This window comes from Talpa occidentalis, unplaced genomic scaffold, assembly GCF_014898055.3.
Source record: "Talpa occidentalis isolate TD23 unplaced genomic scaffold, MPIMG_talOcc4v2.1 talOcc4.8, whole genome shotgun sequence".
Lineage (NCBI taxonomy): Eukaryota > Metazoa > Chordata > Mammalia > Eulipotyphla > Talpidae > Talpa > Talpa occidentalis.
In genome coordinates this window covers 5014236-5041603 of record NW_023605194.1, presented here as the reverse complement: position 1 = coordinate 5041603, position 27368 = coordinate 5014236, and the positions used below count along the sequence as shown (strand labels likewise).

General features: G+C 47.4%; 1 protein-coding gene across 1 annotated transcript in view; it reads left to right on the top strand.

Annotated features, from left to right (window-relative positions):
* The first annotated feature begins 338 nt into the window (after positions 1-338).
* The window catches only part of ACADSB (acyl-CoA dehydrogenase short/branched chain), a 35455-nt gene continuing 8425 nt past the window's right edge, over positions 339-27368 (top strand). The window contains exons 1-8 of the mRNA XM_037496929.2: positions 339-379; positions 16605-16764; positions 17783-17883; positions 20351-20557; positions 21083-21253; positions 21956-22081; positions 23495-23587; positions 27269-27358. Coding sequence (XP_037352826.2) covers positions 16749-16764; positions 17783-17883; positions 20351-20557; positions 21083-21253; positions 21956-22081; positions 23495-23587; positions 27269-27358 — 804 coding nt within the window. The 5' untranslated portion in view covers positions 339-379; positions 16605-16748. The remainder of the gene's footprint in view (positions 380-16604; positions 16765-17782; positions 17884-20350; positions 20558-21082; positions 21254-21955; positions 22082-23494; positions 23588-27268; positions 27359-27368) is intronic.

Genomic DNA, 27368 nt, shown 5'->3' with positions numbered 1-27368 from the left:
GCCGCCGTCGCCGCCGCCGCCATGTTTGTTGTGTCTCGGGCTCCCTTCCCGCCCCGCCGCCCGCCCAAGTCTCGCGCGAGCAGGGCGGGGGGCGCGGAGCGGGGGCGGTTTGTCTCTCCTGCGGCTCCGTAGCCCGGGGCGGGGCGACGGGCGTGGGGGGCGTGGCGGGGGCGCGGCGGGGGCGTGGCGGGGGCGCGGCGGGGGCGCGGCCCGGCGTGCCCGCCCCCGGGCCCTCCCTGGGTCGCGGCGCTGGCGGCGGGCCCGGGCCTGCGAGCGGGACTGCGCGGGGCCGGCGGGACCGGACTCGGGGCCGGCGGCGGCGGCGATGGCGGCCATGACGGCGGCTGTGGCGGGGCGGCTCCTGCGCGGCGGCGCGCGGGTGAGTGCGCTCGCGGGGCGGCCTCCGGCCCGGGCGCCCTCGGCGTCTGCTAACGGGACCGGGGTTCCCGCCCCGCCCTCGGCCCGGCCGCCGCGGCCGCGGCCCCGCGACCTCGGGGTGTCCCGGGCGGGCCGCGAGGGCGCGGGAGCCGAGGGTCACCTTCCCGGGGGCTGGCCCGGGTCGCCTTCGCGGGGCCCTGCACCTGCCGCTCCAGGGGCTGAGCCGCGGGCCGCCCCGTTCCCGCGGCGCCCCCCGCCCTGCTGCGCGGCTGGGGCGGGCCTCGGGGTCGGGGGCCTCGGGGTCGGGGGCCTCGGGGTCAGCGAGCGGCTCCCTCTGCCCCGTCGCGCGCGGCCGCGGGCGGAGCGTCCGCCGTGGACGGGCCTTGAACTCAGCCTGCTCTGGACGCGGCCACCTGTCGGCCCGCGCCGTGCACCCACGCCGGGCGTCGGCTGTGCAGCAGCCCTGGTGCAGCTTTGCGGCGCGCTTGCTCGCCGCACGACCTTCCTCCTGGTTTGCTGAACCCTCGCACAGGTGGAGGCCGCGTCCTGCTGTCAGTAAGCTGCGTTAGGAGCCTCCGTTGCTAGCTGTTGCCTTTTTATGTTTCCTGGCATTAATTTAATGAATCAGAGGCGCATCTGCTGCTGCTCCAGTCAGATGCCTGCAGGCAGAACTCTTTGTCTGAGATAATTAAGTTGACTGTTTAATAGCCTTGAGGTATTAAGAGAATTAGCAAAAGAAAGCGAGTCACCCCACGCACACCTCTGGCCGACACCCAGCTCTTGTATGCATAAATAAATAAAAATAAATCTCTTAAAAAAAGAGAGAATTGGGAAAGCCATGTTAACATATTGTCACAAAGAAATGAAGACTTTTTTATGGTTACTATTTAATACTGTTTTATAATTGTTGGTTAATAGCTAAGACAAATAAAGCCCCTGAGTTTCACAGTTTCACTCTTTAGTTTAATACCCGGACATGTATTTATTGACCGCATAATGTGTGATAGGTATGTTCTTGGCTTCCTATCTGGGTCCTCTCATTTAATTCTCACAACCATTCTAAAAAGTTTAGTCTTTTGATGTGAAGATTGGCCAGTCACTCAGCAGGAAAGTGATAGAAGGTGATCGAGGAAGAGAATAACAGTATCGACATCATACTGTGAAGATGAAAGGACTCATATGTACATGTGAGGCACTGAAAATAGGGCCTGGCATAAAGTTGGCAGTCATTAAATGTTAGCTCTTATTACAGCACCTACAGGGGCACTGAATGCTATGGCAGATAAAATAAAGACCCTTGACACCACTATAAGAAGTTAATCTTTTAGTGGTGAGGTTAGAACAATATCCAGCTCACCTCATCTCTTGAGAACTAGTACAAGTCTTTTTTTTTTTTTTTTTTTTTTTTTTTTTGTGGGACCCTTGCCAGCGGCCGGAGAACGAACCAGTGCTGTAGAGGCTGCGGGCAGCCTCGCAGTCCAGCGCTCAACTGCTGCGCCACCAGGGGAGGCCCGAGAACTAGTACAAGTCTTAAGGGGTCCACAGTCTCTGGGTTCAGAGGAGGGAGAGATGACAGGGAGTTTAAGGGGAGAAGCAAAGTGTTGCATCGGGCAACACCACACTGACAAAGAAACAGGAGTCATGGAGCAGCTTACACAGTGCAGGATGCTGCTGAAGAGCAAGATCATCTGTTGTAAGGGGGAGGAGCAAAAGGAAATTAAGGGGGAGATTAAAGAAAGGGGAAGGGTGTAGAAGATTGGGGATTGTTTGAGTCTGCCCTCCAGCCACTTATCTACTTGATGACTTAGTATTGTCATTGAGATCACACCCTAAATCCCCCCCACCCTGGTTTTAATCTTATCAAGAAGGCATTCCACTGATCAGCTTCTGGGATCCCTTGTCATAGATGGGCGGGGTTGGGCTTCTGTACCTAACTGGCCGGGCCATTTTGACCTTTATGCATACAAGAACTGGGGTACAGGCCAGAGGTGTGGGGGTGTGAGAGGATTCACCAGAAACAGAGTGGGGAGCAGAACAGGCAGATCAACTGAAATACACTGCTGAGGGGAGCAGTGGAGAGACAGGAGAGGTCTGCTGTGCCATGTGGGTTGCTTCCTGGCCAGCCAGGGATTGAACTCATGCTGCAGAGGCTGCAGATTGCTTCATAGTGCGTTGCTTAACCCCTTGTGCCACCAGGAAGGCCCTCTTCCTCTGACTTATAAAGCAGGTATTAGTGACTCTGTTAGGGGGAAGTGATGTCCTGAGTTAATCCCATACAGGCTTTGTGGACTCCACCCCCACTCCAGACTAAAGCCATCAAGACTCTGGGAAAGACAAATTCCGTCACCACCAAGGGAGGGTGGCTGGGACCTGAGGGTGGAGTTGGGCAGCCAGGTTGGATATAAAAAACCAAACACGTGGGCCTTGGGCTCTCTCTGGCTCGCGATCACTCGCCTCCTGGCTTCACGGCTCCTGGCTGGCGGCCAGCTCTCAGAGTGCCATTTTGGGATTCCTAATCGGCGGATCGGGTAGGACTCATTTAAAACTTTGTCTCCCACTTTTCTCCCAGAGCTGTACATTTCCTCATTTCCCCTTCCCTTTGTAAATAAACCTTTTATTAACCTTTCACGTGTGCCTGCAGTAGAGCATTAATAAGTCCTTTTTAAGCGCGCGGGTGAGGACCCACAGTCAGGCACCCCGTTTTGTATCGGGGTTGCTCTACAACAACTCCATGTCCCAGAGAAGGAACTAGAAGGCAGTCTTCAATCTCTTCTTGTCATAGTGTTGTAGAGCAACCCCGATACAAAACGGGGTGCCAGACTGTGGGTCCTCACCTGCGCGCTTAAAAGGACTTATCAATGCTCTACTGCAGGCACACGTGAAAGGTTAATAAAAGGTTTATTTACAAGGGAAGGGGAAATGAGGAAATGTACAGCTCTGGGAGAAAAGTGGGAGACAAAGTTTTAAATGAGTCTTACCCAATCCGCCGATCAGGAATCCCAAAATGGCGCTGGGATTAACTCAGGACATCATTTCCCCCTAACAATAGAATTATCAGATTGCAGCACTGGCATGCACCCCATGCCACCTGCCCGTTAGAAGTTCTCGTCCTACCCGTTCTGCCCATCTGGAATCCCAAATGGCACTCAGAGCTGGGGGTGAGCCAAGAGCCGTGAAGCCAAGAGGCGAGAGAGAGACCCTAAGGCCCACGTGTCTGGTTTTTATGCCAAACCTGGCTGCATAACTCCACCCTCAGGTCCCAGCAACCTTCTCTTTGGTGGTGATGGGATTTGGTCTGGAGTGGGGGTAGAGTCCACAAAGCCTGTATGAAATTAGCTCAGGACATCCTTTCCCCTAACAAAACCACTGAATTCTGAGGTGCTATTTACCAAAGGGTTGAACAGGGTCAGCTGGTTATTAATTTGCAGAAGGAACTTGAAAGTTCAAACATCATGTAGATCATTTCAAAAGTTCCCCTGCAGTGAAAGAAGGCCCTCAATGAGGGTGCTATCACTGGTGGTTAGAAAGGAAGACAGATTAATAAAGGGAGGCTTGAGATGGCTTGGTTATGATCTTGAAATGGAAGACTAGGTGGATTCAAAACGGAGTGGCTTAGTGACGGACCAAGATTGAGACATCTGGAGGAAACGTGGCTTAGGGAACCAAAGGAAATGGTTCGTTCTGTTTCACACCTTTAAAAGTATCTGTGAAACGTAGACCTTGAAGTGTTTGGGGGCCAGGGGAGTGGCAGGTGAGAGCTGGGCAGGAAGTGGATCTGGAAACTGACAAAAAAATCAGAGCTAGAGATACAGGTGATAGGCAAAGCAAGAGGAGAGTTAATGTAGGACTTTGGACAATTATAATAATGTAGCTTTCTGACGATTGTACTTTTTTCAGAATTAGCATGCTCTTGGGCCTCCCTGGTGGCACAAGGGAGCAACCCACATGGCACAGCAGACCTCTCCTGTCTCGCCCGCTGCTCCCCTCAGCTGTGTATTTCAGTCATCTGCCTGTTCTGCTGCCCAATCTGTCTCTGGCTAATCCTCACACACACACACACACAGACACACACATGCCCCCGCACCTCTGGCCTGTACCAACTCTTGTGTGCGTATATAAATAAATCTTAAAAAAAAACAGAGGGCCTCCCTGGTGGCGCAGCAGGTTGAGCGCCGTGCTGTGAAGCTCTCTGCAGCCTCTGCAGCGCCAGTTTGATTCCCGCCCGGCCAGGGAGATACCCACATGGCGCAGCAGACCTCTCCTGCCTCGCCCGCTGCTCCCCTCAGCAATGTCTTCAGTCCATTTGCCTGTTCTGCTCCCCGCTCTCTCTGGTGAATTCTTTCACTCTCCCACACCTCTGACCTGTACCCCATTTCTTGTATAAATAGATAATTTTTTTTTTTTTTTAAAGAATTAATTATTTATTTATTACAAACACTGGGTATAGTCAAAAGCGCATTAAGGTGAGAGAATTTACCAGAGCCAGAGTGGGGAACAGAACAGTCAGACTGACTGAAACACACTGCTGAGGGGAGCAGCGGACGCCAGGAGAGGTCCGTCGCGCCATGTGGGACCCTCGCCGGCGGCTGGGGATCGAACCGGTGCTGCAGAGTCTGCGGGCAGCTTCGCAGCCCAGCGCTCAACCGCTGCACCACCAGGGGAGGCCCTAAATAGATAAATCTTAAAAAAAAAAAAAAGAAAAAAAGAATTGGCAGGCTCTTACAGCAAAAGTGCAAACAAAATCATTCCCACATATAATAAAACAACCAGAGAGAACAGGCTGCGTGTTTTGAGAAGTACAAGACAAACCAGAACAAGTAGACCCTGGCCAGTTTCAGGGGAAAGGAGGAAAACAAGTTGGAACAGTATATGAGATTTGACTCTTTGGTGTCCGCCGGGCCGCTGCAGGCCTATTAAAAGGCAAGTCTTGGTCTGGAACTTAAGTCTCCTGACTTCTACTGTCCACGTTCTTTCTGAAAACAACCTGGTGTTCCTGGAGAGGAGAGTGAGTCAGGATAGTTCCGGTACCTGGTAAGGTGTTGAACCCAAGGTAATTGCATCATCTTAAAAATAAAAGTAAGTTTGTAATAGAGCAGCCCCGATATTGAACGGGTTGCCTGGTTGTGGGTCCTCACCCGCGCTTACAAGGGACTTATGAATACTCCACTGCAGGCACACACAAAAGGTTCATAAAAGGTTTATTTACAAGGAAAAAGGAAATAAGGAAAATGTACAACTCAGGGAGAAAATAGGGAAATAAAGTCTTTAATGCGTCCTACCTGTTCCGCTGACCTGGAAACCCAAAGGCACTGGGGGACCCCCCCCCAAAGCCCACGGGTCTGGCTTTATACCCACCTGGCTGCTTAACCCCACCCTCAGGTCCTAGCCACCTTCCCTTGGGTGGGGATGGGATTTGGAGTTCCCAGTGTCTTTGGCTTTGGTCTGGGGTGGGAGTGGAGTCCACAAAGCCAGTATGGGATTAGCTGTAGGACAGCCTTTTCCCCCTAACAAGTTCAGTCATAATCCTATTTTTTAAGATTTCTTTGGAAATAGAGGGACTTCTGGTTTTGATTTTGTGCACTGGCTGTTTGGGAAAGTGACCTTCCTAATTTGCCTAAGGTCACACAGAAGGCAAACAGGTTTCCTTTATGCTGTCACCCTGGCACTGTGCCCTGCCTTGGCTCATTTAGGCTCTCCTGAGGCGCTCTCAAGCGATTCTTCTAAAAGGTTAGATAGTACTGTTAAGATCTGCCAGACGCTGGAATGAGGAGTACAAGGAACAGGTTATATTTCGAAAAGTTTGGAGAACACTTAGAACAGAAGCCACCGTCTGTGGCGAAAGCAAGCAAAGGTTGGAGAGATTCTGGTGAAGTTTCAAGATACATAATTAAATCTTTGAATTAAATCTTAAAATGACTGTCCTGGATTTAGTCGATAAAATGTCTGGCTAAAGGCAGACTGGGAATTCCTGAGCTAAAGGAGATAGAGCATAAACATGCATAGTTTACGGAGGAACGTCATGTTGCTAAAGGATGAAAGAGCATTAATGAGTGACTCCGCACTGGCCCCCACCTCCCGTCTTGCTTGGCGTGATGGGAACTGGCTGCCTTGGTGGGACTTGGCCTCCCCCTGTCACAGAGGCTGAGGCGGGTGGAAGAATGTGGCCTGTGCCTACAACTGGCTGATCAGGTCATCGGGCCAGATCCATGCCAATTTCAAACTGTGCTAAATAATACCTTGCACAATTACTTGTTGGCCACACCGGTCCATTGTGAAAACAAAGCTCCCATTTTGCTTAGTCTGATTAACCTAAAGAACTTACAGGCAATAAGTGTCATTAAGCTTGGTGGCATTTAACCTTGTATTTCTTGTATAGACTTGGCAGGGATCACCTTCCCTCTACGGCTATGTCTTGTAGGAATGCCTCTTAAATGTTCACGTTTTAAACAGCTGCTGAAAATTATTTGGCATAAATGGGGCATTTACATATTCATTAAATTCTTATAAATAGCTGACATAATTCTCAAAAGCCAGACAAATTCCTGTCATTTTACAGTTATAGCATTTGGTTCCTCCAATTTTAAAGTAACTTTTTTCGTTTGGTTGGTGGTATGATAAAAAAAAAAAATTTAACTTTACTTTCAGTAGATAGATTCTTCTGCAGTTGTAAGAATAATACAAAGAGATTCTACCTATTCTCTATTGAATTTTTTTTTTTAGAGGCATGTTTTATTTATTTATTTGTTTGTTTGTTTGTTTTTTGTTATACAAGCAGTGGGTACAGTCAGAAGCGCGGGAGGGTGAGAGAATTCACCAGAGCCAGAGCGGGGAGCAGAGCAGGCAGAAGGACCGAAGTACACTGCTGAGGGGAGCAGCGGGCGGCAGGAGAGGTCTGCGCGCCATGTGGGACCCTCCTCCGGTGGCCGGGGAGCAGCCAGGGATCGAACCGGTGCTGCAGAGGCCGCAGGCCGCTTCTCAACCCAGCGCTCAACCGCTGCGCCACCAGGGAGGCCCCTCTATTGAATTTTTTAAAAAGACATTATTGCATAGAAGAACTGGGGTGTAGGCCAGAGGTCCTGTGGGTGAGAGGACTCACCAGAGGCAGGGGAGCAGAACAGACAGATACACTGAAATCCACTGCTGAGGGGAATAAAAGGCGAGACAGGAGAGGTCTGCTGCACCATATGTGAGTCAGCCCTGGCTGCGGCCTTGTGCACAGTGCCCCACCAATCTGGAGCTTTCCTTTTATCAGTGGACCAAAGATTGACACATATACAGCGGCCAGGAGTGGAAATTTTACAGTCTCCAGTAGAGCTAGGTTGGTTTTATTTGGGTCCAAACCAGAACCTTCTTTGTGTCATATCAAGTTATTAAATTTTTAATCTTGTTTTTCTCCTCTGGGGCCAGTTATGGCCTCTCTGGCCAGTTGTTCTGAGTTATCAATGGGAGAAATGTTCCATTAGACTGCGCTTGATTTCTTTTTTTTTTTTTTAAGATTTATTTATTTATACAAGCACTGGGTACAGTCAGAAGCGCGGGAGGGTGAGAGAATTCACCAGAGCCAGAGCGGGGAGCAGAGCAGGCAGAAGGACCGAAGTACACTGCTGAGGGGAGCAGCGGGCGGCAGGAGAGGTCTGCGCGCCATGTGGGACCCTCTTCCAGTGGCCGGGGAGCAGCCGGGGATCGAACCGGTGCTGCAGAGGCCGCGGGCAGCTTCGCAACCCAGCGCTCAACCGCTGCGCCACCGGGGAGGTCCTGCGCTTGATTTCTTTAAGAGCAACATTCCTGTGGCAGCATCAGCAAGAGGATTTCATAGTTGCCCTGTTAAGGGCTTTGTGTTATCCCTGCAGATATGTGACAGCCTTGGACAGATTTTTTGAATTAAAGCGGGTTAATAGAGTGGAACTGGCCTTCGATCCCACCCATTTGGGATGGATTCTCCAAGTCAGGCTCGTGGCAGCTGCAAATACCCATCTGCTACTGCAGTACAGCCCTCTGGTTCAGAGGAAGGGCTGCTGGGAAGTCATGCTCGGTTTGCATTTCCGCCTGATCCTCGGGCAGATGGCCCGCTCCTTCTGCAGAGGAGTGAGTAGATTTACACTGTAGCAATAGCAAGAAACTCAATTTTGCCTCAACCCAATTTGCCTCTAAAAGTGTGTTACTGCCAGAGGATCAGGCCCCTTGGGTAGTTGGTGATGGTGATGATAGTAGTGGGGTCATGGCTAGTAGTGTGTTCTCAAGCTGGTCCTTCAGCCAAGCCGATGTTCCAGTGGCCTTGTCCTTGTGCGTCCTTCCTAACCCACTGGACTCTGAGTTATCCGGAGCTCCAGTGACCATGGGGGAACTGTTGAACTTGGCGCTCTTGCTGTTTTTCAGGACTGAATTGGCAACCTCTGGAGAGCCACCCTCCTGTTCCACAGCCTCTTTCTGGGAACTGCAGACCAGTTGGGTCCTGTAGTTTGCTGAATTACATGTTGTGGGCACTCTTCTGCTTCCTTTAAGGAGTGTTCTAAGTATTAATGTTTACAGAACCTGGTTACCTGTTCAGAAGAAAATAAAAAAATTAAAGCCAGACAACAGGGCAGAGGCTGGAGGAGCAGGGAAAAGATGACACTCTTGGCGCATGATCCTGGACCCAAGTGAATGGTGTGGCTTTTTAAAGTTGTTAGAAAGGTTAAGTTCCTCTCCAAAGTCATGCGTGCAAACCAGATTCCAGCTTGGGCTGCATGTGAGAGCCACCTTTTACAGGTACAGAAGCCTTCCTCCTGATCTGTGGGCTCAGCTTTGTAAGTGATGGTGCTAAAATCTCTTGCTATAAGCTCCCCACGTGATCTGGGTATGAAGCCAAAAGTGAACCCCTGATTTAAATCTTAAGACCACTTGTTTCCAAGGCGCTAATAGAGTTTTGGTAAATGTTCCCAGAATAAACCAGTTTCCCGAGCTTAATTATGTGTAATATATTTGGCAGTTAGGGTTTTTGGAAATCCATACAGGGCTGGGTGGTGTGATGCTGAGTGTGGTATCTAAAACCTCCATCTAGCAGTTGAGCCTACTTTGACAACCCAAAGCCTGCATAATCCAGGCAATTAATTACACGTTGAAAAGTCTTGTCAAAATTTTTATTGTTGAATATCTTTAACAGACAGGAAATAACATCACCAGAACTTTCTCACACATAATCCACTTCAGCCAGTTTTTGCAGTTGTTGTTACCTAAATGAACCCATTTGCTATAGGTTAACAGTGTTTCCAGGGGTTGAGCTTCTCCTGGCCTTTCAGTGGGGGCCTCACCGTGATGGCAAAAGTGGGGCTATAAGTCAGGCACGGCTGCTGCTTGTGCACGCAAGGACCCCAGGGCCACACCCCATCCTGTCATCCCATCTTTTCATCTTGATTTTTTTTAAAGATTTATGTATTTATGCATACAAGAACTGGGGTACAGGGCAGAGGTGCACTCTCCCCAGAGACAGTTGGGAGCAGAACAGGTTGATTAACTGAAATACACTGCTGAGGGGAGCAACGGGCAAGACAGGAGAGGTCTGCTGTGCCATGTGGGTAGCTCCCAGCCAGGGATCCAACTCATGCTGCAGTGGCTGCGGATAGCTTCATAGTGCTGCAACTTAATCCCTTGTGCCACCAAGGAGGCCCTTCATCTTGATTATAGCACAGGAGCAGCAAGTGTGCAGGGCGTCTGCCTGCTTTCCATTTTCTTCCCCATCTCCTGATGGTGAAGACTCCTTGAGTCCCATTTCTCCCCACAATTCTGACCCGACCTTTGTAGTGCGTTTAGCTGCATCACTACAAATCAGGTCCAAGCCAGAGAGCTCTGTTTTTTGTTTTAAGAAACAGTCTGACAGCTGCCCTGCACGTGCCCCCCTCCACAGGGTCGTCACAGGCCTGGAGCTGATGTGTGTGCTTCCTGGTCTGTTTTTAAACTTTCGCTACATCTGTGTGTATCCATAAGAATATATAGTATCACTTGATGTTTTCCAAATGTACATAAATGCTGTGGTCTTGAACGAATCCTTTTGAAAATTGCTTTTTTTTTTTTTTAATTTTTTTTTTATAGAGGCATGTTTTTATTTATTTATTTATTATATTTGTTTGTTTTGTTTATACATGCACTGGGTACAGTCAGAAGCGCGGGAGGGTGAGAGAATTCACCAGAGCCAGAGTGGGGAGCAGAGCAGGCAGAAGGACCGAAGTACACTGCTGAGGGGAGCAGCGGGCGGCAGGAGAGGTCTGCGCGCCATGTGGGACCTCCTCTGGTGGCCGGGGAGCAGCCGGGGATCGAACCGGCGCCGCAGAGGCCGCGGGCAGCTTCGCAACCCAGCGCTCAACCGCTGCACCACCGGGGAGGCCCGAAAATTGCTTTTTTTTTACTCAATGTTACATTTTCAAGATTTAGCCACGTTGATACCTGTAGCTCCCTAACTCACTTTAACTGCTGTGAAATATCCTGTTGAATCAATATGCCAGGGTTTATTCACTCCCTTGTGGATAGATGGTGGATTTTTAATTTTTCACGGAAACAGCACTGCATTCTTGGCTCGTGTGGATGAGCTGAAGTGGGATGGCTGGACTTTAGTACGTGTCTTCATCTCAAGAAAGTGATGACCCCCGTTTTTATGGTCAGTTACACAGAGTAAAAGCCCCTTCAAACAACTTGTTGAAGGAGAATTATTCCTGATGCCTGTAGATGTGGGAAGGCAGACTTAAAAAGGGACTGCTGTGTGGACTTTACAGCAGAAGTGAGGTCGGGCTCATGCAAACAAATCCTGTGCACAGAAACCTTGTTTCAGAGGCTGGGAGGCCTCAGGGTCGTTCTCGCAAGCACTCAGTGAGTGCTGCAGAAGCCAGGGGACGTACGCCCTGCATGGCCAGGGGAAGGGATTTTGTCTGAGGTCAAGCAGCTCAGCACCAGACAGCAGGGACAAGGGGAGATGTATAGCCTGGAAGTGGTGCGGGTCAGCAGGTGGAAGGTGTCCAGGAGAAAGGAGGCTGGAGCAAGGGGATTCTTGCAAGGGAGTTTGACAGGGAGCCTGTGCACGGCGAACCAAAGTGTCCCCACACCAAAGGATTTTTGCTGCAACTGAACTAAGGTGGCCACAGTCATGGTCAGGACCTGGTTTGGAAGAGGACTCGGAAGAACCAGAATCAAGTTTGGTCCAAGAGAGAATCTTTGTCAAACTACCCCAATCCTTAAGGGTCAGGCAGGGGTGGGGAGAAGCTAGAGAAGGAGAAGGAGAAAGACTAGACAGGAAAGGATGGGAAGAAATAAGAGGAGAATGTTTGGAATGAGGAGGGTGTGCACATGCGCACCAGGCTGGAAGTGCTGAGGGGAAATAAACCGAGTGCCAAGGGCAGGCAGGGGAGGTGTTTGGCGACCTTGGTGGGGTGAGGAGTCAATGGGGAGTGAGGAGGTGGAGCCAGTGAGCAGGGCAACTCTGACAAGTTGGGCTGTATAGGGGAGGAGAGAGAAGGAAGCTAGAGGGGTTAAAAATGGGAAGACTCGGGACATCAAAGGCAGGAGGGGAGGGGTCCAGAGAAGAAGTAGAGGGACTGGCCTTTCTTGAGAGAAGGGACATGATTTATAAGAGGAAGGGAGAAACATGGGAGCAGGTGGAGGATGACTGGTGGACTTGGTGGTAAGAAGTCAAGGTCATTCCCTTTTGTGGTGACCTCCTCGTGTCCTCTAGCACCAGAAGAGGCCATGATCTGGCAGTGAAATAATCCCTCCAGAGAATGGGAAAGAGACTAAGTTAAAGTTGGTGGCTACAGATTTATAGCCCATACATGGACGAGGCCGTGTGCGTGTGCCTATGTGTCTGACTGCGAGGCCCTCTGGATATAGGCCCAGATGAGGTAGGTCATCAGATTCATTCATGATTTAATCATTCATGATTAATTGGAAAGTGCAATGACAGGGAGATGGCTGGGCAGAGTTGACTCCAAGGGGGGATCACAAGGGAGCTTGGGGGATGATGGGATGGAACTATTGGTGATGGGTACCTGAGTCTGCATTTGCCAAAACCTATAGGTCTGTGCACCAAAAACCGAATCTCACTATAGGTAGAAAATAAAATCTCACCAGGATGTAGGGGGAAGATGGAATACAAACTGTGGCAAGTGAATTTAACTATATTACAAATTGTGATGTTAGATTTTATAATAAAATATATTCCGGTTGTTCACGCTTCCTGGCTCACAGCTCCCCAAGCACATGGAATTTCCTAAGAGGTAACAGTAATGGAAACACCTTTTATAATATTTGGTCTCTGGTTCTCAATTCCTGAAATCAGAGCCGTAGAGGTGAAATAGGTGCCTTGTCATCCATAATAAACCCCTTTAACCACAATCGAAGTACGTGAATGAGGTAAATTTCTGGAAAGCAGGGGAACCAACCACTGGGTTAGAGTTGGAACCTTTGGTCCCACCCCCAACCTGGGAAGGGAGGGGCTGAAGTTGAGCCCCTGGCCAGTGAGTTCTCCTCCATCATCCATCTTGATGAGCCCTCCACTGGGAGAGCCCCAGGTCCGCGTCCCTGGAGATTGGGGTTGTGGGGGTAGTGTGCTGAGAGGGCGCTTTCCCACTACCTGGCCTGTTGCAGTTCTCCCACTGGCTGTGCCCGAATTACCTCTTCCATGAGCTAGTTATCCAGTAAGTAAAATGTGGGTCCAGAGCCACTTTCACCACATTAAATCCCACTTTCATAAAATAGCAACTCCTTTGAGATAAAGAGACTATTCCCATGGGGGGCTTCTAACCAAATTCAGAGCAGATCTGTGCTTAAACATGTCCAGAAGACACCAGGCCATTTTTAGAGAAACCACACTTTCCTTCCAGTGACGCTGCCCCGACAGCAAACCTGTTAGGATGAGAACTGCTTTTAACTTGAGGCGTCATGTAAAATTAACTCCGAAGGAGAACTGCTCTTAGAATTTCCTGACCTTCTGAACTCGAGCTGCACTCTTCTCTGCAAGCAGGCATGGGTGAAATTGAGATGCTGGAGTGTGAAAGCCCCCATTTCTCAGAAGTGCCTGAATTCCAGTGGGCTTCTTCTTGAACCTACGGCAGAATTAAGAGTGCTGAATCCATAAAAATGCAAATAGACCATTCCAAACCCCTGCCCGAATTGCTTCCAAATCCTCTAAAACCAGAAGCTTCCCTAGAAGTGGGGTTGCTAGTGAGGCTAGATAGCCCCAGAGAAAATGCTAAAAGGTATCACATTTTGGGGTAAAACGACTGATAAGAAATATAAGGGACTGTAGAAGCAGCTGCGGATTATTTAGTGTTCGCAATTCAGAGTTTGAGGATTCATTGTTCAGGATTCAGCTTTTGAGGATTCGGCTTTTGGGATTTAGCATTTCCTGGGTCAGCGATTTCGGCCCCCACTGTGCTGATCTCCCAGAAGCCTGTTGCGGGCCTCTGATGAACTGGAGAGGCTTCCAGCAGCCAGCCTCAGAGAGGAAAGGTTTGGAGGCTTTGCCGTAGCCAAGTGACAAACTTTCCGGTTTTGCTGCTGTTCCAGCCTGGCAGGGAAGCGAAGACTCACGCCCCATTGAGCTGCGTGAGTGTGGCCATTTGTTGGGTCGTTCAGCAGCACTGCAGCTGCTATTTTGACTCGTTCTTTGGCTCTTGAATATCTATTGAGTGCCCCATCCAAGACTCCACCATCAGCCACGGAGCAGAACTGCCCCCACACTTATCTCATTGCTGCTCTCCGGTCTCCTTCGTTGTGCCGCTGACACCCTCTCCTTCCGCGGCCCCTGCCTGGGTCCCATGCTGTTGACTTTCCTTATCTCCATTCTCCTGGCCCTTCTTGGCCCTTCTGTTCATTACCTCCCCACCCTTTCCTTCTTCCTGGCCCAAAGATTTCCTGCCTGTCCCAACCTGTCTTTCAACAAGAAAAAAGTGTTCCTTCCAACTTTGTCCTACACTGTCTTCCAATCCTCAAAACGAAAGAAAACTAGCTAGAAAAGTGGACACGTGTGCGTGCTTCTGACTGGCCGGGCCAGCACCGCTTATTTGCGGATGTGTCCAGAACAGAACTTCTCCTTCTAGGCACTCACTGCAGAGATGGACAAGCAATAAAGAGGAGCAACGGCTCAAACAAAGTGGCTCATTCTTTTTATCAGTAAAACTTTCAGCAAATAAAACTGTTAGCAGGTCTGTTAAGACAGTGTACTAATAGGATAGGTTCTCTGTCCTGCTGACCCTACCCTTTCACCAACCACACACTTGCCCTCAGGACCTGGTGATGCCCAGCGCCTTCTCTTTTAATTTTTACTTAAATAAGGGGAAAACACTCGTTTTTTATTTTATTTTTTTTCAATAATAAATTTTATTTTTATATTCCCCATACAATTGCAACCCCCCCATTCTGACCCCAATCCCTCCCCTCCCGCCCCCCACCCCCCAAAAAGTGTTTCTGGTTCATAGTTTTTTGTTGATTTTGATTTTCACTTTCTTATAGTTATTCATTTTCCTGGTCCCTTATTTAAGTTTTCTAGATTCCTGCTATGAGTGAGACCATCCGGTATTTTTCTTTGTCTTTCTGGCTTATTTCGCTGAGCATGATCTCTTCCAGCGCCATCCATGTTGCTGCAAATTGCATGTGTTTATCTTTTTTGAATGCTGAGTAATACTCCATGGTGTATATGCACCACATCTTCTTGATCCAGTCATCTATTTTTGGGCATCTGGGCTGTTTCCAAAGCTTAGCTATTGTCAACAGTGCTGCTATAAACATAGCAGGTGCTCTTTGGAATGGATGTTTCTGTGTCCTCTGGGTAAATACCTAGGAGTGGAATTGCTGGATCCTATGGAAGCTCTATGTTTAGTAGGTCCAGAAATCCCCACACAGCTCTCCACAGTGGTTGGACCAGTTTGCACTCCCCCCAGCAGTGCAGGAGAGTTCCTTTTTCTCCACACCCTCGCCAACATTTGTTGTTGCCAGTTTTTTTAATATGTGCCATTCTCACTGGGAAACACTCGTTTTTTAGAACAGCTTTGTCAGAGTATCATTTACATAATATAAAAACAACTCTTTAGTCCAGAATGCAGTGATTTTCAGTAAATTTATAGAGTTGTGTGGTGATCGCCACGGTCCAATTTCAGAACATCTCTAAGATCCCCACAAGATTGTTGTGCCCTTTGGCAACCACACGTGGTGCTTACCCCCAGCCCCAGGCAACTTCTGTCTGCCTGTGTCTCTATTGGGGAAATTTCTTTTAAATAGCATCATGAGATATGTGATCTGAGACTGACTTCTTTCACTTAGCTTGCTTTTAGCTTCAGAAAAAGTCTGATTCCTATTTGTTTCTCTATCATGGAATTAGACAGTATGAAGCCGGAAAGGTATAACGAGAGTTTAAAATGGGGTGGCCTCTTTCTTCCCCCAACAAAACTGTAGCCAGTCCGTCGCTGAGTAGATTTGGCAAGCTGAGGGATTTGGGCCCCTGCAGCAGGGAGACAGCCCTTCCCGAAAAGTTCCTTGAAGGTAATCCGGTTCCCGCCAATACCTGCGCCCCTAAGGAGGTCATGGGCGTCTGGGGGTAAGGGCGGTACATGAGGGTGCTCGGCCTGGATGGCAGATGCCATGCTACACCCAACATGCCAACTGTCTCATGAATCCTCCAGGTGTGGATTAGATTGTCTGCAGTTTATAGGGAAGGAAACTGAGACTCTGAGTGGTTAAAATTCACCCAAGATCCCAGTGCCAGTAAATATTCAAATGCCAGGCCTTGAAAGTAGTTTTTAGGGACTCCAGGGCCTCCCTGGCTCTTATGAAGGAGAGGCTAAAACCAAAATGAGCCATGGAGACCAAAGCAGGCACCTCCTGCGGGCTCGCTGGAGGTCTGGGGGGCAGGTGCCCCTGCTCTCCCAGGTGCCCCTGTGCCCGACACCTCACAGGCGCGGCTGTCTCTACCACAGAAATTCGTGAAATGGGAAATTCATTTTGGGGGAATGAGTTCCATCTAGAAAGTTCTGTTTCCCTGAAGGTAAACACTGCTTCTCAAGAGCTTCTCAAGAGCATCTCATCGCTGGAGGAAGGAGACATTTAGCTAACAGAGGGATTTGGAATTTTGTTCAAAAGACATTGTTTTAAAGTGTATCTGGTCTAGTTCCCTTGTGGTGATACAAGAGGAAGAAAGATTATTTCCAAAGGAACCCATGTCCGCCTGCCTCTCTTACCTGTGTGTTCCCTGCTTCCTCTTCCTGTAGCTCAGAAGAAGCATCCCCACTTGCCTGACTTCTTGGCAGAGTCCTCCCCGGGTCCTCAAATCTTCCCAGTCAGAAGCTCTCCTGAAAGAAAACAGCAATGGGCTGCCCTCCGCCCCACTGCAGACCTTCACAGAGGAGGAGCTGATGATAAAGAGCACAGGTGAGGGGCCTCTCTGGTGGCCTAGGGATTAAGCCCACCGTGACGGCCTGAGTCCAGTCCCCGACCAGGGCGCTGTCCCATATAGCACAGCAGACTTCTCCTGTCTCCGGTGGATCCTCTCACCTCCCGCACCTCTGGCTTACCCCCCAGTTCTTCTTATAAAAGTAATTTTAATAATAAAGTGTCATTAAAAAGAAAGAAAGAGGGCCGCCCCGGTGGCACAGCGGTTGAGTGCTGGGTTGCGAAGATGCCTGCGGCCTCTGCGGCCCCGGTTCGATCCCCGGCTGCCCCCCGGCCACTGGAGGAGGGTCCCGCATGGCACGCAGACCTCTCCTGCCGCCCGCTGCTCCCCTCAGCAGTGTACTTCGGTCCTTCTGCCTGCTCTGCTCCCCGCTCTGGCTCTGGTGAATTCTCTCACCCTCCTGCGCTTCTGACTGTACCCAGTGCTTGTATAAACAAAACAAACAAACAAACAAACAAACAAATAAAACATGCCTCTATTAAAAAAAAATAAAAAAGAAAGAAAGAGGGCCTTCCTGGTGGTTAAGGGGTTAAGTCGCAGCACTATGAAGCTCTAGGCAGCCACTGTAGCTAGGGAGCTGACCCACATGGCGCAACAGACCTCTCCTGTCTCCCCACTGCTCCCCTCAGAAGTGGATTTCAATCAATCTGTTCTGTTCCCCACTCTGTCTCTGGTGAGTTCTCTCACACCCCACACCTCTGGCCTGTACCCCAGTTCTTATATGCGTAAATAAATCTTTAGGAAAAAGAAAGAAAGAAAAAAGACAAAAAAAAAAAACCACAGGTGAGTCGGCCTCCCGTTTCACCCCCGTATTCCTCGGGTCCAGTTGGGGCCACACTGAAGTAACGTGATCTGTGACATGGCGGGGAAGGGGACAGGTCATCTAAGTTTGTGAATGGAGTTTTTTGACTTTAAGTTTTTTGGGAAAAAAAGGAATATTCAAAGACTGTCACATCCTATTAAAAGAATAAAGACTGATCAGTATCTCTCCTACAGTTACAAAATTCGCCCAGGAAAAAATTGCTCCTTTGGTTTCCACGATGGATGAAAATTCAAGAATGGAGAAGTCAGTCATACAAGGCCTGTTTCAGCAGGGGGTAAGTGGTGCCCAGTCCTTCCCTGTCACATGCCCGTGTCAGTGCACGCATCACGCCCCGGGGGGTTGCAGTGATAGCGAGGTGGACTCGCCTTTCCCGGCCTGTGTTCCCTTTCAGCTTGAGGTCCTACTTAAAGAACTTCTTTAACCCTTGAAATTATAAATGCTGTGCTTTTTAAGTCAAAGGTCAGAAGCAGGAGCGCGTGATTTATTTAGACCAAAGGTACTCAATCAGGGTTTTTTTGCCCCCTGCAAAGAGAAACTTGGCACCGTCTGGAGATGTTTTTGGGTTGTCAAAACTGGGGGTGCTACTGCTATCTACTGGGTCAAAGCCAGGGATGCTGCTGAACACCCCTCAGTGCACAGGGCAGCCTCTCCCCAACTCCACCCCCACGCCCCCCTCCGCCCATACACACACAAGGAATGACCCAGCTCAGCAACACTGAGATTAAGAAACCACCTTTAGTAAGCTTCGCCTGGAGCCGTATTCCACCTGAATCTCTACCTGGAGGTCAGCTCTGAAGCAGAGGCAACACCTAGACAACCACATTCTGGCTTGTTAAGTCTCGGAGGCCTGTGATTGTCTGGACAATCCATGAAAAAGAGCAGGCATGGCGGTGGGAAGGCAGGAGGGGCGGCCTCCTCAGGGAAGCTCCAAGGAGAGGATTTATAAAGTGCTGACTCACCTGCTGGTGCTCCCCCACCAGTGCTCCCCTTTCTAAGTGATAGTTATTTTTTCTTTTGAATACTGAGGGTATTCCAGAACCAGAGGCTCTTTCCAGCGCCCTGGCTGACATGTCGTGTTTGCATTTGAAAAATAACCTTTCCACTTGCTTGGGTGCTTTTCTTTCTTCCTGTTGTGAAGAGACCAGCTTTTCCCCACCACATGCAGCCCTCATCTTGCCTGCTTCCTTTCAGCCGCGAAGCTCTTGGAAAAGCAGGATCTTGTTGGGGCCCCAGCGGCACCCATGAGTCATTTTTCTCAGCCAGGCATCACCTTCTTTGTTTGCAGACCCTCTCGGCTTTTTGGAGAAGTCCGGGGTGCTGGAGTTTGCCCAGTGCTCCGATGGAGCAGTTGTTGTAGACAGGGTCATCTGGCCACTGGTGGCTGCCGGGTGCACGGCATGGCTCTCCGATTTGTGTCTCCTGGACAGCCGGCTGGAGGCATAGTCATGCTCCGGCCACGCAGCCTCCTGTGACCCCTGACCCCGACGTCCAGCCCTGCAGCCAACCACTGAAGTCCCGGATGGAAGTCGTGGCCAGCATAGAACCGGTGGCCTTTTTAGAGAAACTGCACCTGAACTGCTTCTCCAGATGCAATCAGGAGCCATGCAGGCTGCAGGCATGGGAGCCCCTCTGTTCTGACCTCTAGGGCGCCACTGCTGGCTCTCACCACGTCACATCTTCCCCTCTGTGGTTTACCTTCACATCAGCTTAGCTTCCGGTCAGCTTCCATCATCATAGTCGCAACCCAGACTGCAGCTGGGCACACTTCCAGAAAGGCGGAGAGGAAGCAGGAAGCGTTGCCCTGACCTGTTGACAGTGCTGGGGCTGAAGCGCGCACACACACACACCCTTCTCTTTCTGAGAGGAGGGCAATTAAGGCTGGAGGGCCAGGCAGCCCTCACGCTGCAGCCTCAGTGGCCTTTGAATGCTCAGTTACTGCCGAGACTGCGCCAGCCTTTGGCTTCACCGGGTGCCCGGGCCATGTCTAGCGTGCTGGTAGGAGATACCATCGTGGCTGCCTGCTGGCCACTCAGACATGCTGAAACAGCCCCAGAGCAGCCGCCCCTTATCTGGGCTGAGAGAGCAGAGGTAGAGGAGCCATGATAGAAGAGATTGTGCCACGTGAAAGCCGCGACCTTCTTACTAAGGAGGAGGTACCTTCCTCCAGTTTCCATATTACACTGAAATCAGTATAAAGGGGAGTGTGTTGAAAAACCACCCCAAAACACCACTCTGGTGTTGGCCAGCAACAGCAGTTCTTAGCAATGAGTCATCAGAATGTATTTATATTACGTAAGATATGTTCTCATTATTCCGTTGTCCTTCAGAGCACTTTTATTTTTAGATTCCCACAAAGAAACAAACAGTTCCAGTGTGTAACTTCCCCCCACCCCCCAAGTTGGTGATTCCTTTACCGCATGAGCATGGAAGTCCCCTGCAGGCAGAGGCGTCCTTGTCCTGAACCACAGCTCCTGGCATGTTTCTAGGGAGTCATGCCGTCGACACAGATTTGCTGAGTGTCCACAGCTTGTCCCTTCATCTTGTTCAAATAGTCATTGTTTCTATAATAGGTTTTTTTGTTCCTTCTAACATAGTAAAATAGCCATACCGAATGAAAAGAAAATATACATAGACAATTCCAAAATTAAGAACTTACATAGTTATGATTTTTGGAACTTATTCTTCAAGAAATGGGCCCATCAGGAAATTGCTTTCTTAGCCTGTTCTCTTGTTTCCTTTAGTTGATGGGTATTGAAATCAGCACAAAATACGGAGGCACAGGAGCTTCCTTTTTCTCCTCTATCCTGGTGATAGAGGAGTTGGCCAAGGTGGACGCCTCCGTGGCCTTGATCTGTGACATCCAGAACACGATCATCAACACGCTGTTCAGAAAACACGGAAGCCAGGAGCAGAAGGCTGCCTATCTGCCAAAGCTGGCCACGGGAACGGTGAGTTGAGAGGAGCTGTTGGAGCGGATCTGATCTTTTCTAAACCTGGCGTATTTTCAGGAGGAAAGTAGCCGTAAGCTGACTCTGCGCCCCAGGGCCCCATGGAGCAACATTAACTCAGCAAGCAATGCCCAGTAAACAGATGCTTCTAGAAAAGTACATTCTATCTCTCATTTGCCACTCAGAAATTTACAGAATAATCACCAGACAAGAAGATAATTTTTCTGTCCCCATTATCTTTCTAACACCGTGGTTGCTAGTTTCCTTTAAGTGGAGGTATCTTCTACTCGATTATTAGAATCAATTTAATTAAAGTTAACATTGAGTACTTAAGTCCTTAAACCTGGCAGACAAATAGTAGCATCTATTTTTGGAAATTAAGACTGTCGAAATACCATTACTGTGGCGATAAGCGCAGGCTTTTAAAAGTAACTAAACATTTGATTGACAAATATTTTGGCCTAGCAGTGTGTCATTCAGTGTTACACTGAGATTAACTTGGAATTGTTTTCCTCACACATGTAGATAGGAAGCTTCTGCCTTACCGAAGCTAGCGCAGGTAGCGACCCATTTGCTTTGAAGACCAGAGCTGATAAAAAGGGGAACTATTACATCATCAATGGGTCCAAGATGTGGATCAGCAGCGCCGAGTACGCAGACCTCTTCCTGGTCATGGCCAACGTGGACCCTGCCGCTGTGAGTCTGCAAAGCCCCTCTCTGTCCCCCTCATCTTTCCTTATCCCTTTTTAGGACTTAGTCTTAAATTTTTCATTCTCAGTACTGAAAATGTTAGAAAATTAAGATCTTTTCATCCTCTTTTTTTACTAAATCTCCTAAATATTACCTAGAAGACCTTTTAATTAATTAATTAATTAGTTAATTACCTGGAAGACCTTTTAAAATTATTTCTTAATGTGACATGTAGGGAACTAGTCTTTAATTTTGTAGAATTTCAAATTTTCTGTTTAATAATGAAGACTTTAAGTACCACTTTATGCTTGTGTTTAAAGAATATTGTATTCAGTTGGAAATAGGGTAAAATACATTTTATTATTTGTCTTTGTCTTTTCTCTAATGTAGCATTTAATTGAATTAAATTTTAAAACTTTAACATATTAAAGAAAATTTAAAAGGTGGAGTTCTCATGATCTTATAGTAAGTAACATTTTTCTAGCCATGGTGGTTTCTGACAATGTAAGGAATGGCCATGTTGTTGGTTGTGAGCCTCACATCCTCTGATGACTCTCGTTGGGTAATGCAGACACGTTTGTGGGTCTGCGTCCATTAGTAGTTATCACTAAAATCCATTTTCAGTTCTCTGTTGACTTTGAAAAACTCTCTGGAAACAAGGAATCTCATCGATCCAAGTGGAAACAACATTCTGAGTCTCCTTTGTAGGGGTATAAAGGAATTACCTGCTTCATAGTCGACCGAGATACTGAAGGCCTTCAAATAGGAAAACCAGAGAACAAAATGGGGATCAGAGCCTCTTCCACCTGCCCGCTCACATTTGAAAATGTCAAGGTGGGTAAAGCAGCACTTCTGCTAAGCGGCTGCTGGGAAGGAATCTTTGCGTGGCCCTAGAGCTGTGCACAAAAGGTGTCAAAATACTGAGCATGCACGGGAGAGCATTTTGTAGAACTTGGGCAACGTTCATAGGTTCTTGCTTGAGGTGCTGAATGTGCAATACATTTCACAAGAGTGAGGCCAAGAGTGGAAAATTCCTGCCAGCATCTGGCCTCCAGAACAATGCCAAGGGTGAATCCCACTTATGTATTATAATTTATACACTAGTGAACCTTTATAAAATTTTATGCATTATAAACTTGGTATTTATGCACCAAATGGGGCTTCAAAGAAATGTGATGGCGCTACAACACAGGCCACAAGGTGGCGACGTTGCACAGGGAGAATGGAAAACAACCAGCGGGGCCCACTGAGCTTCACAACTTCCCTGGAGGGGACAGCTTGAGGTGGGTTTTCTCCTCCTCCTGTTAGAATTTGATCTTTTTGCTCACGCTGAGCGAGTGCTCACAGGTGTCTTTAGAGAGGTCATTTGAGCCTCACCAGTTGGCCCCTGCTGTCTTTCTGCTTCCCCCATTCTGCCCACTCCCTCTCCTAACTGCCTATATTGTAAAGCTGAGTGTATTTTTCTTCTTGTTTAAAAATTATGAGTGAACTGTGCAATTTGTTTTTTCTCTCCTTTCTCCTCCTTTCTCTTGTGCCCGCGTGTACACACACACCTCACTTGATTTTTATGGGGATGATATCTCAATGGAGGAAAGCTTTGCTGCTGTTGCTTTAGCAAGTACTCATAGGTGTTTTTGTTAATTTCTAGTATGTTACCTCACACTAACATACCTAGCAGGCAGGTAAGACTGGGGGAAAATTGCTATGTTACTGATGAATTGCAGGAGAGGCCTTTTTGCTAGATTCATTTAGTCACTACATGTCTGTGCTGAGCCCGTCCCTCTGAGAGCCACTCAGGGGGCACATTGGAGGGAGACCCAGAGAACTAGCAGAGAGTTTCCTTGGGCTTTCATCAGTACTACCTGCAGTAATAATATCACACAAATTAGGAGTATGTGCACACTTAAGAATGCATAATAGGAGGAATTTAGAGGACCCAAATAAGGGATCAGAGAAAAAATAATAATAAAAAACACAACAAAACAAAATAAACAGAGACATTCTCAGGAGAGGGTGAGGGAGAGGGATCAAAACGAGGGAGGGAAGAGCACATGGGAAAATGATGATGGTACACGGGTGAATGGGTGGTGGGATTCTATGGGGACTACACCTGAGAGGAGAAAGCAAATATTGTCAAAAAATGAACAGTGATATAAATATATATGTCAATAAATTATTTAAAAAAAATACATAACCAGAATGAAGCATGTATCCAACTGAGAAATAACTGCGTATTTTTCTTTCCAGGTTCCGGAAGCCAATATCCTGGGGCAGATTGGACATGGGTACAAGTACGCCATAGGGAGTCTTAATGAAGGTAGAATAGGAATTGCTGCACAGGTTAGTCAAATTTTGCCATTTGATTCTTCCATGGCCTCAGCCAATTAAAATGTAAGAAGGGGCCTCCCTGGTGGCACAAGGGGTTAAGCACCGCACTATGAAGCAATCCACAGCCTCTGCAACATGAGTTCGATCCCTGGCCAGCCAGGGAGCAACCCACATGGTGCAGCAGACCTCTCCTGTCGCGCCCCCTGCTCCCCTCAGCAGTGTATTTCGTCAGTCTGTCTGTTCTGTTCCCCACTCTGTCTCTGGTCAATCCTCTCACCCCCCACACCTCTGGCCTGTACCCCAGCTCTTGTATGCATAAATAAATAATAAATAAATCTTTAAAAAAGAAAAAGAAAACAGAAAATGTAAAAAGAAAAAAGTGCCGGAAAGCCAGTGAATAGTGGCCACTTGTGAACACAAGGTGGTGCCCTTCCCTTCCAGGAGGGGAAGGCGTGGCTTCTGAGATGTCTTTAAAATGCCACTTTGGTCAATTACATAATGTCCTGAGAAGCAAACAATGGCTGAGTGGTGTCTGTCCTGCTTTGAGAACAGTAAAGTATCCTCCAATGCCTGGATGGATAATTTTCTAAAATACATTGTAAATTAAATCTGGCATTTTTTTCAAACATCAACTTTTCAAAACATGAAAGTCATTCTGGGAGAAATTTTTAAAATTAAGAATAAATACCATGTAGTCAGAGTCTGTAATATGGAGACAATAAAAGAATTGTTCAGTGTTTTGCATGTGAAAATCAGGCCATTTTGTGTGAGGTACTTGAAAATAATAGCGTTATTTTGTATAAGATGTTAAATACATGTATAAGATGAGAACTGTTCAGTTACCAAGGTTGCCTCTTTTAATGCCTGCTATATTTTTATAGTGTGTTGTAGGTTAGATACGGTATCATGTTGTAGGATATATTTGTTTCTTTTTAGCCAGTAAATATCTAACCAAAAATGATAGCTTTCAGACTTTGAAGATGTCCCATGTGTTAGCTAGTGCAGTAGTTTAATGTAGTGTCACTGTAGATTTTTTTCTTTCTGCTCTTACTTTGTTCCCCATAGGCTAGGTAAACTGTTAGTAAAAAGAAGCCCTTATTTGTTCTTCCTGAAGGTTTTCTGTGTGATTCAGCTGCCACCCACGTGGCATTAAGGACCGCAGTGCTAGATTTCATTGTCAGCAGACATAGAATGACACAGATATTCTGGCAGTAAAATGCACAGCCCGGGCTTTGCTCTGCAGTTATAACCAAATTAAAAGTTAAGGTCAGGCGATTACTGTGTCTTGGTTAGTGCTGTGGGTGCCTGGTAGGGAAAGAGGCACGTAGAACAGTGAACTGGAGGCACCAGCTTCAAAACTCTGCAGTCAGAGAGAACTTAGTTTTTCTGTATTTGTCATGAAAACAAATGAGGTGGAAGAGCGTGTTTTGATTGGCAGCTGATCAGTTCAGTTTTCATGTCCTAGCAGTGTGTTATCAACACATGATGAAATTTAGCTCCAAGGTGTAGTGACACCATCTTAGCTCATAGCTGGAAGTGCAGTGAGTCACTGCCTCACTCTTAATTTGCTTTTTGGGTAGTGTTTTTTCTTCTGTTCTTTAATTTTTAGCATAATATTCTATTCTCCAGAAAGTTCAGAATAAAAGGTTACAGGAAAATGTGAATGAACACTAATGAAATATTGATGTTTGTGGGTATTTTCTCCAAAAGCTTTAACTATTGATTTTTTTTCCCTTTTCCTAAAACCTACATAGTTTGACATAATTAGATAGTGATTTAATGGCTGCCTAATATTGAAGTTTAGAACCCATTTCTTTTTTTTTTTTTTTTAAGGCAAGGCATGATTGTTTATTTTTTTTTTATAATAAATTTTATTTTTATATTCCCCATACAATTGCAACCCCCCATTCTGACCCCAATCCCTCCCCTCCCGCCCCCCACCCCCCAAAAAGTGTCTCTGGTTCATAGTTTTTTGTTGATTTTGAGTTTCACTTTCTTATAGTTATTCATTTTCCTGGTCCCTTATTTAAGTTTTCTAGATTCCTGCTATGAATGAGACCATCCGGTATTTTTCTTTTTCTTTCTGGCTTATTTCACTGAGCATGATCCCTTCCAGTGCCATCCATGTGGCTGCAAATGGCATGTGTTTATCTTTTTTGAATGCTGAGTAATATTCCATGGTGTATATGGACCACATCTTCTTGATCCAGGCATCTATTTTTGGGCATTTGGGCTGTTTCCAAAGCTTAGCTATTGTAAACAGTGCTGCTATAAACATAGGGGTGCAGGTGCTCTTTGGAATGGATGTTTCTGTGTCCTTTGGGTAAATACCTAGGAGTGGAATTGCTGGATCCTATGGAAGCTCTATGTTTAGTAGGTCCAGAAATCTCCACACAGCTCTCCATAGTGGTTGGACCAGTTTGCACTCCCACCAACAGTGCAGGAGAGTTCCTTTTTCTCCATACCCTCACCAACATTTGTTGTTGCTAGTTTTTTTAATATGTGCCATTCTCACTGGTGTGAGATGGTATCTCATGGTAGTTTTGATTTGCATTTCCCTGATGGCAAGTGATGTTGAACATTTTTTCATATGCCTGTTGGCCATTTGCATTTCCTCTTCAGAGAAGTTTCTTTTTAGCTCTTCTGCCCATTTTTTGACTGGGTTATTTTCTTTGTTGTTGTTGAGTCTCATCAGCTCTTTGCAGATTTTTGTGATCAGTCCTTTATCATTAGTGTTGGGTGCAAAAATGTTCTCCCAGTCAGTGGGGTTTCTCTTTGTTTTTGTTATTGTCTCTTTTGCTGTGCAGAAGCTCTTTAATTAGAACCCATTTCTAAGCGTGAATCATTCCGTAGACATGGAGATTGGTCAGCATTGAGAGTCTGGCTGTTTACTCTTCAGTGTATAAAGGGCTATTTGGACCAGAATTGTGTGTCCATTGCCCTAAGGAGGTTTTAAATGCTAAGCCTCAGGCCACTCTCACCCCTCTACTCCCAAGGTTTGGATTCAGTCCCAGCATTGGGACTTTTTATTACCAAATTTTCCAGATGATTCTAATGTGCAGCCAGGGTTGAAACCCTTAGAACCCTGCTCCCTTAGATCCTAATGCCCTTTCCACCAAAGCACTTTTTAGATAGGTTAAAAAGTAGCCTTCTACTTTTGGCTTCTAGAAGGACTAGAAAGAGCTATTCTATAGTCATTGAAGCTGATTCTGAGCAAAAATTCTGTGGCTCTTTTTTTTTTTTTTTTTTTTTTTTTTTTTGGTATAAGAACTGGGTGTAGGCCAGAGGTGCAGTGGGTGAGAGGATTCACCGGATCTACTGAAATACACTGCTGAGGGGAGCAGCGGGCGAGACAGGAGAGGTCCACCCCACCTGTGACTCACTTTTTACCTGGAAAATAAGAGCTTAAAGAAGTTTCCTGAAAAGTAGCACAGTTGTGAGCGTGACCTGGTTGGAAGATTTACTCAGTGCTAGAATTAAATACACTCTCATTCATGGGAATCCACTCCCTTCTGCCAATTACTAGGAGTTAAATCCTACAAATGCAGTGGGTAAAGGTGTGTTATTGACACACACCCACTGCGTGGTGTCTTTGCTTCCTTCTCTACCTTAACTATTTAGTTTGCCTTCAAAGGAATTTATAACGTTAATAATTGAAAGCATAAAAATAAGAATTCTGATTTTTTTTAACAGATGCTGGGACTGGCACAAGGCTGTTTTGACTACACAATCCCATATGTTAAAGAAAGGATACAATTTGGCAAAAGACTGTTTGATTTCCAGGTATGTAACC